At 39.4% G+C, this 14,752-nt stretch overlaps 1 protein-coding gene across 3 annotated transcripts in view; it reads left to right on the forward strand.

The window, feature by feature from the left end:
• Nucleotides 1-14,752, forward strand: part of PLD1 (phospholipase D1) — a 261,073-nt gene that overhangs the window by 135,559 nt on the left and 110,762 nt on the right. For all 3 annotated transcript variants that reach the window (XM_027875838.1, XM_027875839.1, XM_027875836.1), the window contains 5 exons: nucleotides 506-651; nucleotides 1,601-1,709; nucleotides 3,559-3,624; nucleotides 10,429-10,487; nucleotides 12,200-12,292. In XM_027875838.1, coding sequence (XP_027731639.1) covers nucleotides 506-651; nucleotides 1,601-1,709; nucleotides 3,559-3,624; nucleotides 10,429-10,487; nucleotides 12,200-12,292 — 473 coding nt within the window. The remainder of the gene's footprint in view (nucleotides 1-505; nucleotides 652-1,600; nucleotides 1,710-3,558; nucleotides 3,625-10,428; nucleotides 10,488-12,199; nucleotides 12,293-14,752) is intronic.

Raw genomic sequence — 14,752 nt, forward strand, 5'->3', positions numbered from 1 at the left:
TCCATGTTTTCTGTATGATTTCTGGGGGATGAGAAAGAGAGCAGAGCAGTCCCACTTTTCTGTCTGCATCTGGCTCTAACCACCTGGCTTTATCTCTGTTTTCCCTCATTCAGCACTCCTCTCGTGTCCATGTGCTTGGTTGGTCAAGGACAATTGACTCAATCTCTAGTCAATTTGGTTTTAGGTGACTGTGCTTTCTAGGAATGCATTGTCTATGGAACTCAAAATCTGAGAGTCTATTAATGATGTCCTTGAGGTGATGAGCATGCAAATAATTCATTCCATTTTTAGAAAAATCACCTAACTATTTCTGTAAAATGAGGGGATTGGGCTCGTTTTGGTGAGAATTGTTAAGCAACTTTCTGAGAAATAAGATTCCTCCCAGCTTGTACATTCTTCAAGTCTGTGATGTGACTCAGTTCCTCATTTTTTAAATGTCACATTTAAATGGTTTACAGCTATCAGTTGCCATCCAGATGCCAGTAACTTTTATCTGTCACTGCAGGTGCCAAGTGTTAATCTTTACACTATTGAATTAACCCATGGTGAATTTACATGGCAAGTCAAAAGGAAATTCAAGCATTTTCAAGAGTTTCATAGAGAACTACTGAAGTACAAAGCTTTTATTCGAATCCCAATTCCCACCAAAAGGTAAATGTTTATCTGATTCAGAATTAATTTAAGAAACCTTCCAAATGCTACTCAAATCTCTTGACTTCAATACCCATCTGGGTTCTCATCTGTCAAATGAACATGCTAAACTCAATGGCTTCTGAAATCCCTTTATAGTCTAGATCTATAATCTTATATTAAGTATTTCCAAATGCTGCTTACTAGCTATGTGACATTGAGCAAATCCCTTCACTTCTCTGTGCCTCGGTTTCCTTATTTGTAAACTAAGGGGGTTTCTATCTAATTAGTTCTTTTAAGGATTTTTTCCCCAGTAGACAAATGTCCCCTAACCCGTTTTACTCTTAAATTCAGTAGTTCCATTTGGATTATACATTGGTCCCCTGGGGGGGGGGGTGGGGCTTAAAAAAAGCTAATTAAATAGAATTTCCTAAAGATGAGTCATGTTATAAAAGTATTTTACTGTTGTTTAGTAATTCAGCTGTGTCTTTGTGATCCCACGGACCATAGCACGCCAGTACTATCCATGGGATTTTCTTGGCAAAGATATTGGAGTGGTTTGTCATTTCCTTCTCCAGTAGATTAAGGCAAACAGAGGTGAAGTGATTTACCCAGGGTCACATGGCTAGTAAGTTTCTGAGGCCAGATTTGAACAATGTTTTAATGTGTGAACTGACAAGTGTGTGTTTCTTGTGTATGTTGTGTGTGTCTGTATTGAGATTTATTGATTTTTTTTGTTTTTACCTTATAGTAATTCGTTTCCTGATAGACCTTAGAAATAAAAAAAGATACAGACGTATTTCTGGGTATATGTACATTTCTCTTTTTTTCATTTCATAGTTGTAATTGTATATTTTGTGTTCCTGGTTCTACTGATGTGTCTCAGAACTAGCTCATATGTTTCCTTGTTTCCCTCATAATCCTTGCTTGTTCTAGCCCAATAACATTCCTATTCTGCACATGTTTTAAGGCACACATTTCGAAGACAAAATGTCAAAGGAGAAGAACCAAGAGCGATGCCAAGCTTACCTCGGACATCAGAAAATATGGTCAGAGAGGAGCAGTTCTCCAGCAGAAGGGTGAGTCCTTCACTTTCCCTTGGCTCGGCTGCTTTGCTGCCAATGCAAACAAATCGAACTCATTCTCAGTTGAGTATTGAAACCTTCAATGAGTCCTCTGAAATCTATGTGTCCTATATTCTCCCATATATGACTCAATATCTAGGTAGAGAGAGGTGAATTGGATAGGAGCTGGCCTCAGAGTCATGGAGACTTGGGTCCTAGTCCTAGTTCTAGGGCAGGTTGCTTTACCGCTGACTGTCCCAGGTAAGTGTCTAAGACTAAACTGTAGAATGGTGGCAGATCTGTGTTAGTAAAGGGAGTTTCCATACTTGGATTTCCCTGAACCAATAAAATCACAGCTCCACTTGAAAAAAAATTATGTAGTGGCAGACTGGTTTGGTAAATAGAGCTTGGAATCAGGAGTAACTGGATTCCAATACTGCCTCTGACACTGACTACCTGTGTAAATCACTTCACCTCTTAGAAATTCAGGCAACTTTCTAGGATTTACCTACCAATCATAGATAAGATTGGAGGAAGTTGAGGATGTGTAAACCCTATTGTCAAAGGGTAGAGTATCATACATCAAAATGATGGAACAGAAATCTCTGAGAGAAAGCCTCACTTTCCCCTACTTTAACAAAGGTCCACTGCTTGAGTAAGAACCTCAACGATAGAGAATTCCCAAGTTGATGTCAGTCCTCAAAAACCAAGGAAAAATTCCAACTCTTATCACGAAGATTTAAAAATATATAAATATACGGAAAAAGTCATAAGGAACAGCTTTTGTGTTCCAGAAAGAAAGAGTTGGGTTGGCCAACTTTGGGGCTCTGATTTTGGTTTGAAGCTCTAGAAATCAGTTGTTCTTTAGTAAGTGAGCTCCTTGAGAGCAAGGATTGTTTCAGTTTGGTCTTTGTATTCTCAGCACCTAATACAGTGCCTGACACATAGTAGGCACTTAAAAAAAGGTTTAATGAATAGAATGGACTCTAAAGTCTCTTTTAGCTCTTACATCTCTGGTTCCATTTTGTCATATGTGAGTATGGTTGGAAATACTGGTTCTGTGATCAGTATTTTCCCCAATGGCACCAGTGAATAATGCTGGATTTGGGAGCAGGTTTAATTTTGTAGATAGATTTGCTCTCCAGTTCTGTGGCCAATTCTCTGTCCACTATGCCACACTGCCTCTGACACATACAGTGTGACCCTGGATAAGTCACTTAAATTCTTGTTCTCTTGTCAACTCTTTAAGACTATCAGTGGCAAAGAAGGTGCCAATCTGTGTTGCTCATTTGAAAATTCCCTCTAAGCAATTCAAGTCAACAAGCATTAATTAAGCACTTACTATGTGCCAGGAACTGTACCAAATGATAGGGATACAAATATAGCAAAAAGAAAGATAATCCCTGTCCTCAAGTAGCTTACATTCTAATGGGAGAAGACAATATTCCTATGGAATGAAATAATAAGTTCAATCCTTATTCCTATTTGTTCTCCAAGATGACCATCCATGGTTGAGTCAAATCAAAATCTCCAGGTATTTACGGAACACTTACTATATACCAGCCCTTGCTATGGATGTTGAGATGGAGGGAGGAGGAGAGAAAGATGATGGTTACTCAAGAAAAATCATTACCCTCAAGGAAATGATAATCTAGTTGGGGCCTAGAAAATAAAATGGCAGAGAAAGTTAAGTAGTAATTAAAAATTTAAATAACTCTTCAAGAAAAGAATAAAAAAATTGTTGCCAGATGAAGTGCATAGGACAGTAACTGGCCCCTGAGGTTAGAATCACTTTTTTTTAATGGCTTTCTGTTTTCCCATATATTTGCACATTATAAACGAAGCCTTAATATTTGCATTTCAGAAACAACTGGAAGATTACTTGACAAAGCTATTAAAAATGCCCATGTATAGAAACTATCATGCCACGGTGAGTATCATGCAGTGATTTGACTTTGGAAATAATATCTTTCACTGGAACACAGAGAATCAGATTTGTGACAGTCTCAGATCCATGAAAATGAATTCTCTCGTATTGCATTGTTTATTAACTCGCATATTTTTATCCACTTCTGGATTGTGTCTTTAGTTCAAAGTAGATGAAAATGGAATTGAAAATTGATCTGATATGAGAAACATCCAAATGATGGAGATAGAACACTCTTGCAGTGGATACAAGTTCTCACGGATGTTGGCATTCCTTGCAACAGTGCTGACTTTGATTCCTCTGTGCCTTCTCACCCCCCTGTGACTGTTGGCCTCGTTTTCCCCAAGTTCTCCATGGGAGCATGAGCCCAATGTGCTGGGGGCTCTCCCCTGGGTCTTTGGAGTCGTTTGGGCCAGAACAAGGGACATGCTTGCTAGTGCCACCTTGCTCTGCCAACATGACTTGCCACTTCCATTTCCAGGCAGAGTGTGGTGTTGTACCGTTAAGGACCCTGAGAGCTGAATCAGACTTTAACCAATTCCTCTACAATCCACATTGAAAGCCTGAAAGAATTTTGTGTAACTAGAATTTCCTTACGAGAGATTCTTTTCAACATCCAAGAATTTTTTCTTGCCTCAGTTTACTGAAAGCTTTTCAACGTTAATTGATGGAATTCTATTAAATTGAAGAAGCATTTTTTTTATTAAGTAATTTCTACATCCCGGGCTCTGGCAGGACTGAGGAAAAAAAAATGAACTGGCCCTGACCTGAAGCGCCTTTTACTTCACTCCACCCTCACTCAGACCCCTCTCCCCCAGGCCACTGATGTCCTGGGGAGATTAGAGAGTCTCTGTTCTTTCCTCTGGAATACAACAAACTGACCAAGGCCAATGACCAACTGACCATTTATGAACATAAATAACTGTGTTTTCTCAGTACTCTGAGTACCCACGGGAAGTGGTTCATATTCAGAAGCTTGCTCCCTCCTGAAAGAGACTTACCTTGTCTATGAGCCAACTGATCCATCTCCCTGCCTTGGCTTGTAAATGTGCACAAAATAAAGCCTTTTACTGACTCATTCTCCCTAAATTGTAAACGTTGGGTTTCCCTTCTGTGACTATAGTTTGTGTCTCTTGTTTTTACATCTCTATTTTACATCTTTCCCTATGAGTTCTTATTTTTTATTTGTTCTTATTTCTTACACAAATTGTATGTTAAAATAAGCTACCCAAATGATAATAATTCACATTATTAGAACACTTTAAAGTTTGAAAAGTTTGTTCCCTATAATAGGAGGCAACCGGGAGGTATAGTGCATAGAGAATAGGAATCAGAAAGACCTGAGTTCAAATCCAGTGTCACCCTGGGTGGGTTACTTAACCTCCATCTCTCTCAGTTTACTCTCATCTGTAAAATGAAAGTAATAAAAGCATCTGGCTTCCAGGATTGTTTTGAAGATCCAACAAAATAGTATTTGTAAAGTGCTTTGCAGGTGCTAAAATGTTATATAAATGCTAGCTATTATTAATCATAATAACTGTAAGGCAAGGAGGTTCAAGTATTATTATACTACTCTGCTCCTTGCTTCCTGCCCTCTCTCCAATTGCTGATGCTTCCTCCCCCACCTCAGAATTCCTTTGCATTTTTTTACATAAATTTTGTACTTATCTGTATTCAAGTTGTTTTCTCCTAAAAGAATGTAAGCCCTTTGAGGGGATGTGCTCTTATTTTTTGTCTGTGTGTGTCCAGTGCCTAGCAAAATGACTAGCACATAGTATGTATGCTGAATGAATGTTTATTGAAGAAATGAGTGAAAGAATGATGAGGAAACTGATGTTCTGAGAGATCAAATGGAAATTGGGATGAAAGTGTCAGAGGTGGGATTTGAGTCCAGGTCTTAGGACTCTGTCTGGCTTTTTTTAAAAATTAAGTTCTTACTGTAAGATCCTAGGATTGAATGATCTTTTAGGCTAGGCTTCCTCTCATGTACCTGCTCCAATGGTGAAGACAATGGGCTGCACCCTCGGTGGCTATTCGTAATCCACTGGATTTATTTCTTGATCCCTATAATCAAGAATTGATTGTTTTCAGCTGATTTCAAAAAAAATGACAATAGTAATTCACTCTCCATCCTATGGAATGCTTAAAGCAAACTTCCTTTCACTTTTTGAAGCTGAATCAGAGCTAGGCAGAAGGAGAGGCATTCCTTAGCATTCCCTGCCTTTTGAATCTAGAAGGACATGCCAGCCCAGTAGGTTAGAGGGAGAAGGAAGAATAGCAATTGAACACTTTTCACATACATGTATGGATATATACATATATGTATAATACAATATACATATGTGTGTATATGCCTATGTTTGTGTATGTATGTATGTGTGTGTGTATATATCCATACCTATAGATATATAATTAAAGATGATAATCTCAAAGCAGAGTCAAAACTTTCCCATTGCAAGGCACCTACTTGCCTGGGACTTGTGAGAAATATTTCCCAATTAATCATTTAATCTCCCTGTCTTAAATTTCTTATCTCCGGCAAGGGTGATGATTTGAGACTTTTAGATCAAAGGAACCACCTGGTGAATGAACAGAGTTCAGTTTTCTCCTATTTCAAAGGGTTTATCATTTTAACTGTGTAGGGGTAAACATGGTGTTAACACATAAATGTACCCTGCTGGAAAACAAAAACTCGAGTGAAAGAAACATTGCTATCATTCTCAGTTTCTTCCTTGAATTAAACTGCTCAGTAATATATGTAGAGGCAGAAAGGATTTAAGAGGTCATCAACTCCAGCCCCTTCATTTTACAGATGAGGAAACTGAGTCAGACAGTGGTTAAATGACTTGTCCAGGGTCATACAACTAAGTGTCTGAGGCAGGATCTGAACTCAGGTCTTTTGGTTCCAAATTCAGTGCTACAACAGTAGAAAAATGGGGATTTCAAACCAAGCCCTGTGAGTCCAAATCTTGCACTTTGTCTACTGTACTTTGTCCTGGCCTTCAGCTAAATTGATGCGTCAGTCCATGCATATTTATTAAACATTTATTAAGTGTTAGGCACTGTCTGGAGTGCTGGAGATACAAAGAAAGGCAAAGGACAGTCCCTGCCCTCAAGGAGCTTCCAGTCTGAGGAAGGACACAACACATACAAGGAAGGAGCATAATGGAGTCCTGTAGCTGGGAGCTCTCCAGTGTCTACCCTCTCCAGTCAGAGGACCCAAGGGGTACTGAAGAGGTATGATGTCATCTTGCGGGATGATAAGTCTCTGGAGACTATGATCCAGTCTAGGAAAGCAATGGGAATTTCTGGTGGGAAGTAAAGTTCTGTTAAAGTTTTACTCCCAGAGTTCCGATAACTCATCACTATGGGTAGTTAAGCCTCTTCCTCCCTCACCCCATCATCTAATGTTTATTCCTCTGTCTTCAAATTCTTCTTTCTTCTGAATCAGCTCCCTTTGACTTTTCTTTGAATTTTTGTTGCTAGTGAGAGAAGAGGAACAATGATTTTCTCAGTATCCTTGTCTTTTAATATCAACAAGGACTGGTGCATATATCAGTGTTCTTGTGTGCCTGGTCTTCATGCACAGCCTGGATACATAACAGGGTGTGGAGCCCTGGACTTAGGACAGGAAAGAGGTGGGTTCAAATCCCAGCTCTGATAGTTATGAGCCATGGGACCTTGGGCAATTCACCTAAATCCTCTGTTTCCCCATCTCTAAAATGGCTATGATGATACATGTTGACAGGAAGGTGCTTTGCATACCTGAGAGTGTGATAGAAATTGGTGTTGTGTCATTTTTCAGTCATGTCTGACTCTTCATGACCTTATCTGGGGATTTCTTGGCAAAGATACTGAAGTGGTTTGCGACTTCCTTCTCCAGTTCATTTTACAGATGAGGAAACTGAGGCAAACAGGTTGAAGTGACTTGTCCAGGGTCACACAGCTAGTGTTTGAAGTTGGATTTGAACTCAGGAAGAGCCGTCTTCCTGACTCCGGGGTCTTGGGACTTGGCTGGTCTCTCCATCCAGAGCATCCTTTTGTTTTACACATTGGCCCTCTAGATATTGAGTCTTGGTAAATACATTTGAATCCTTGACCTCCAAATGCTATTTGCATTTAAAGTATTTTTGAAGGAATATTTTTATTGGTTGGAAAGTCCCACCTCTTGACACTGGCTGTGAAGTAGAATCTTGAGCAAAATTCTTAACTTCTACATGCTTCAGTTTCTTCATATGTAAAATGAAGGTACTAATACTGGTGCTAGATACTAATTTGCCTCATTGGGTTGTTGTGAATCTCAAATGAAATAATGTATGTCTATAAAGCACTTACGACCTCATTGATTTAGAGCCAGAAATGGCTTTCCTTAGAAGTCATCATTTTGCAGATGAGGAAACTGAGGCCCAAAGAAGTCACGTGACTTGCTGAAGGTCACATAGATATTAAGTGACAAAGGCAGGATTTAAAGCCAGGGCTTTTCCCACTGTGCAACACTTTAAACACTTTAAAGGGCTAGAGAGGTATCAGTCATCGCTTAAATAAGAGTTATTTGTGTTTCCTTCCTATGCAGTTCATTCCATTGGGGGATAACTCATATTGCTTACAAGTTGTTTTTCCTGTTCTCAAGCCTAAATCTGCTTTTCTGCAACTTTGTCCCTTCCTTCTAGTTCTGGCAGAATAATTTCAATTCCTCTTCCTCAAACAGCTCTTTCAATGCTCTAGGAAGCCTGTCCCTTCCCTGATGGATGTTCTCTTCTCCAGGCTAATCACCCCAACTCCCTTCATTGGCATTGCCCACCAATGTCTGACCTCACCTGTGGTGCCCAGAACTGAGCACAGCCTTCGAGACCGGTCTGATCTCCCCCCTGAAGCCCCCACCAATTTATCTTGTCTATATCTTATTTGTGCATAGTTGTTTGCATGTTCTCTCCCCATTAGACTGTAACTTCTTGAGGGCTTTCTTTTGCCTTACTTTGTAACCCCAGCACTTAGCACAGTGACTGACGCATGGTAGGTGCTTAATAAATGCTAGTTAATTGAGTACAGAGGACTTATTTCTTTATTCATCAAAGTTAGACGTACTGACACATAAATTCCTACTTCGGGCTATTTGGCTAGTCAGAGGAGACAGTTACCATTGGTAATTTTCTGTTTATTTTCCAAAATGATGGAGACGGTGTGATATCATGAATGGGGTGCTTGCCTCAGAGTTTGGAAGACCTGGGTTCACTTAACTCTCAGGTTACTGTCTAAGACTTTAAATGGCGGAGTGGGTGTTGATCTGCATGGACAGAGGGCTTTCTCTCCTCGAGAGATCCCTACCCTAAAGAAATCAAAGCTACAAATACAGCATCCAAAAAAAATACCAGTTTCTCAAAATAATATTTTGTGAAATTTTTCAGGGAGTATGTTTTTTTTGACACTTTTTTAAAAAGACGTCTCCAAATGGGAAGAGTGTACATGGTTTGAACTGAATTACCCTTTGTTGTTGTTTTAGTTGTTTTCAGTGACCTCTTTTGGGATTTTCTTGGCAAACATACTAGAGTGGTTTGCCATTTCCTTCTCCATTGACTTAACCTGGGTTTTAATATTTGCTTCCTTTTTTTCCCCATTTGCACACCCCATTGCCATGCATAAGTTAGGTGACGTTCCCATGTTTAATTTGTAATTTGCTGAGCATGGCTTTTCTCAGATGTTTCTAGGGAGATGGTGAGTGCAGGTTTCTGATTTGAACACTCGTGGCTATGGGTCATGCAGGGGAAGACTCCTCACCGCTAACCCCTTGCAGAAGATGTTTTGAAATCAACGAGCATTCTCAGCAATAGGATAGAAAATGGATGCTGACACATTAGTAACAATGACGATGTTATTTTTTCCATAATAATTTTGTCCACTTGTGTGATAACGTTAAACATGAAATAACTTTAGAGAGCAACTTGTCATAAACTCATTTCAATTTAACTCCACCCAACAAGGATGACAACAAAATGATGATAGTAGTAGTAGTAATAATAATAATAATGATAATAATAATAACTAACCTCTACGTAGTTCTTTTTAAAATTTTATTTTTAATTTATGGGATAAAACAAGCATTTCCATAACATAGTATAATAAAAAAAGATGATTGCACATGAAACTGCAAATCTACTACTCTGCATAGTTCTTCAAGACCTTTCTCTTGACGATGCAGGAGGAAAAGTAGCTCAAGTATAATTGTCCCTGTTTTACAAATGGGGAAACTGAGGTTTGGGTTACATGACTCTCTCAAAGCCTCGCAGCTACTAAGTGTTGGGACATTGGGATTCAACTTCAGGTCTTTTTATTCTAATCCATGTGCTGCATCCACAGCATGGCTTTTCACTATCTGTATGCATTCATTACTTGCTCTTCAGACAAAATCTCTTTTGTGAAAACTGACTAAGGGGAAATTGATTGTATTTTCCTTATACGTGTGTGTGTGTGTGTGTGTGTGTGTGTGATGCATGTGCTACAGAGGAATCTGTCCACAGAGCTGGAAAATGGTCCCTAGAGTAAAAAATAGGTATGGTTTTCTATTGGGTGCTAAAGAAAACAAAATATGTATTACCCACAGTAAATACTGAAACACCTGAGATGTGGCTCATTGTATGTTTTGCACACGAGTTCCTGCTGTGATTATTTTGCAGTCATATTGTTAGAGTTTTTGTTTTCTCCTCTTAAACCAGTATTGTGGGGCCTGGTGTAAGCAACTCCAGGGCTGCTTACTAACGATAGCCCATTGTTGTCTGAGTCCTAAAATGCGGCTTCTTGGTCCCTTTGCAGACTGAGTTCCTTGACGTGAGTCAGCTGTCCTTCATCCATGATTTGGGACCAAAAGGCATGTAAGTTCAAGTTGGTGATAGTTTAAATGAATCATGGGGCATTGGTCAGCGTCACAGTTGGACTTCTCTGGCATGGGAACTGCACTGGAGTATGGTGTCCTCATGTGGCCAGATGTTGGCCAGATGTTTCTTTTCTTCTCCCCCTCACCCCCTTCAGATTATAGAAACTGTGGGAAATTATTTGACAGGAACCCACCTATCACACTGCTGTGAACAGCTGTAGCGGGCCCTCCACCCTCCCCTCCAAAGTACACATGGTGCGAGATTTCCTTTTTTTAATCCCAAAGGACACTGCAAGCCTTTGGTTGCAACTGGACAGTGTGGGTGTAGGGGGGCTGAGTGGGGGGTGAGCGAGGGGTGAGGGTTGGATTGAAATGCAACAGATAGAAGTCCTCTTCTTTTGGGGATCTTGCAAGAGTGAGCAATAATCCAGTGGCCTAGGAATTTAAAAATCATTTTGCAGTATAGAGTAGAAAAAGAGTGATCCATTTCTCCAACTTTTAATCTCTTGTATTGGGTGAATATCTTGTCATTAAGAGTCTGGCTTTGCTGTGTGTGTGTGTGTTTCCCTTGAGGCCAGTCTTATGCATCTTTTGCTACTGCCCTTTCTGTTTGACCCATGTCCAGGAGTCATAGGGTTTAGAATAGGAAGGACCCTTAGGGATCATCTACTCCCCAGCCCTTTTATATCTTGTAGTAGCCTTAGAGAAATCATAAGAATCACTCCCCAGCTGGTGGTAGAGAACCAGGTTTGGAGTCAAGAAGACCTGAGTTCCAGTCCAACCTCAGACCCTACTACCTATGTGACTATGGACAAGTCATCTAACCATTGCCTGCCTTGATTTCCTCATCCGTAAAATGGGAATGATAATAGTACCTTACCTACCTTTCGGAGTCATTTTCAGTAATGAATGAGATATTCGCAAAGTGTTTTGCAAACCTCCAAGTGCGATTTCAAATTATTAATCATAATAATAATAAATAATGTGATTGGTGTTAATAATACATAACCCAGCATTCAGGTGAAGTACAAAACAGTATAAGAGGGACATCAGGGAAAGAAGTCAAGCCTTTCCAAGTCTAAATTGTCAAGTCAGATCTACCTTAGCGACAAATTAAAGTGCACTGATCATGTTAACATTTCTTTTGCCATAAAAGGGAGTTTGCCAGAATGGATAGAATGGTGGGCTTCAAGGTGGTAGTGGTGGTAATAATAATAATAGTAATAATAACATCAATAACTAGCACTTAGCACTTTGAGGTTTGCAAAACACTTTCCAAATATTATCTCATTTAATCCTCACAACAACCCTGAGAAGTGCTATTATCCCCATTTTACAAATAAGGAAACTGAGGCAGGTGCCGGTTAGGTGACTTGCCAAAGGTCACATCGTGAATAAGCATCTGAGGCAGTATTTGAATCATGACTTCTGATTCCATGCCCAGTGCTCTATCTATTTCACCACCTTGTTGTATCTGGTGCAGGAAGACCTAGGTTCTCACCTCAGATGTTGCTCAGATGGATGACCTTGGTTACGTCACTTCCTTTCTTCTGAAACTGAGTTTAAAATGAGGATAATAATACCTGTAGAATGTCCTTCAAAAGGTTGTTATGAGGCTACAATAAGGTGATATATAAGCATAACTCTTTGCCAACTTCAAATTCATGATAAAATTTAAAATTTATAAATGAATTATTGCAATTATTTCAGAGAGGGCATGATAATGAAAAGATCTGGCGGACATCGAATACCAGGTCTGAATTGCTGTGGCCACGGAAGAGCTTGCTATCGATGGTCCAAGAGGTAAGCTCTGCAAGTTCTTCTATGCTTTAATAAATGGCGACCCTTCTTTCCTTATTGGGGTAGAGCCTGTCTGCATCCTGCCATAAAACCTCCAGAGAAGAATTATGTCATATACTGCAATTCTTCCTTTAGGCGTTGTCATATTTCTCATATTGGCATTTAATTAACTGAATATGTCTGATTGATTTAGAAGCAGAAATTTGAGAATGTAAGTAACGTATTTGCAGAAATACCAAATTCCTCCCCCCAAATCAAACAGACACTTAGATGTACTCAAGTTGATTCCCATTTCATACTTGGTTTTCTTTTATTGTCAAAAACGAGTATTGCATGCCAACAGTATTTTCGAAAGACCTTTCCTCAGGTGTTGGGTTTTTGAAAAACAAAGCCCGGATTGGCTTTGGAGTCAGAAGTTTCAGTTCCTAACTCTTCCCCTGACTTTTTTGGGCCTCAGCTTCTACAATGGTGAAATGAGGGATATGGGCTATATAACCTCTGAGGTGTCTTCTGCGATCAATCAGCAAGCCTTTATCCAGCACTTCCCATGTGCCAGGCATTGTGCTTAGTGCTGGGCATATAATTGTTTTGTGGTTCAATCATTCAGTCGTATCTGACTCAGTTATACATAGAAAGAAAAATGGTACCTGTGCTCAAAGAACTGACATTGTAATGGGGGAAAAGAACACATAAAAGGAAGCTGAAAGGGGGAGAGGGAGGTGATTGATGGGTGTGGTAGAGAAAGTCTGGAGGGTAGCCTGGAGGAGTAAGACACAGCTGGTCCAAGCCACCTCCATGGAGGGTCTCGGAGGAACCCCCCAATCAGATGTTCCTATGCAAATGAGAGCTATGCTCCCATGAAACTGCTTCCCTCATGGCTATTCCCACTTTGCTGTCTTGAAATTTATAGCTGAAATCACTGATATGTCTGCAGCCTTTTCTATAAACATACTCATGGTTTTTCATAGCGCAATTCCAAGCAAAAGAGCCATTTGGACAATCATCATGTCACCATCATCTGTTTTCTCAAACACATTATTGGGTCCTTTCATTACTTTCCACCCTAGCCACAGGAAGTCAAACTAGAAAGACGCACTTGTTACACGTCGAATGTAAGCTCCTTGAGGGCAGGAATGGTTCCCATTTTTTGGTCTTTGTATCCCTAGCACTAGCACATAGGAAAAGCTTAGTTAATAATAATAATAATAATTAATAATAATAATAATAATAATAATGGCATTGAATTGAGATGTTGAAATGAATTTTTGAGGAAAATATTACACTGGCAGATTTAAATCTAGCTTCACATGAACTAATTTATGGGGAAAATGAAATTACTTTAAAAATGTTCTCACCATTCCTATGTATAGATGACAGCTGGCCTCAGTGACATTGCCAAAGAGCCCCTGCTGATTTAATTATCCCAGGGATGGAATGTGCCTTCACTTTAACACTTTAAAAAAAAACATTTCCAAGTTGATTGGAGCCGATGTTTCATGTTATTAAGCATTTCCTGAGTGTGCTTTATAAATTAAGAATAACAACAAGATCAAATGGGGAGAATGATCATGTCTTCTGGGCAGATTCAGGGAGAACATTGCCGTAGAACAGATGGTTTCGTTGGTGAAGGCGAGAGTCACTTTGACAATTATCTGACACCTGGCTGTGACCATCCCTTTGTTGTGTCGCTCATAACAACCCTCTTGGGCCCTTCCTCTTTTTTCCTAGAATGGCCATACACCAAGAAGAAGGAAACACAAGCAAGTTAGTAAATTTTTAAGCAGAGTAACAGAGTTTTAGTGTAGCAAGGAACATCAGAGGCTTACTGAGGCATCTCTCTCCCCCTGCCAATAGCCCTGGAACTATTTTATGAGTATTTTGTGTACTTATAATGTGTATGATATTATTATCTGTGTATATACATTTATATACATATTATGTATGTTACATTATATATACACATTAGGTTATATATGTATACATGTACAATATATACACATTACATTATATATGCTATATATATACACATGTCATCATGTTATAGATAAAATTTGGTATCTCCACTGGATTCTTGGGCCTTTGTGACTTTGCACTATGAAGGGAGTTTGACATGACAGGAAAAGGCAAATGTTTAATACCAAATGCAAACTCTTTGAGGGCAAGAACAGTTTCATTTTGGTTAGTTTTTGTCTTCAGCACTTAGAAAACTTCCTGGCACATAGTAGGTGCATAAGAAATGCAGTTGGTTGATTGACCTAATCTGTTCCATCCCTGAATGCTTAGCTTCTTTCAAGGGACAATTCAGGTTCCATACCCTACTCTAGCCCTTGCTAATAGTGCATACTGTCTTAAAATAATTATTTTGAAGTGATTTTATTTTATATATGCTTGAGAGCCAGTGTGAGAGCAAAATAGATGGAACAAACGTGCCTCAGAGCCAGAAAGCTCTGGGTTCAAATCCCA

This window comes from Vombatus ursinus, unplaced genomic scaffold (genome assembly GCF_900497805.2).
Source record: "Vombatus ursinus unplaced genomic scaffold, bare-nosed wombat genome assembly UNPS02014810.1, whole genome shotgun sequence".
Lineage (NCBI taxonomy): Eukaryota > Metazoa > Chordata > Mammalia > Diprotodontia > Vombatidae > Vombatus > Vombatus ursinus.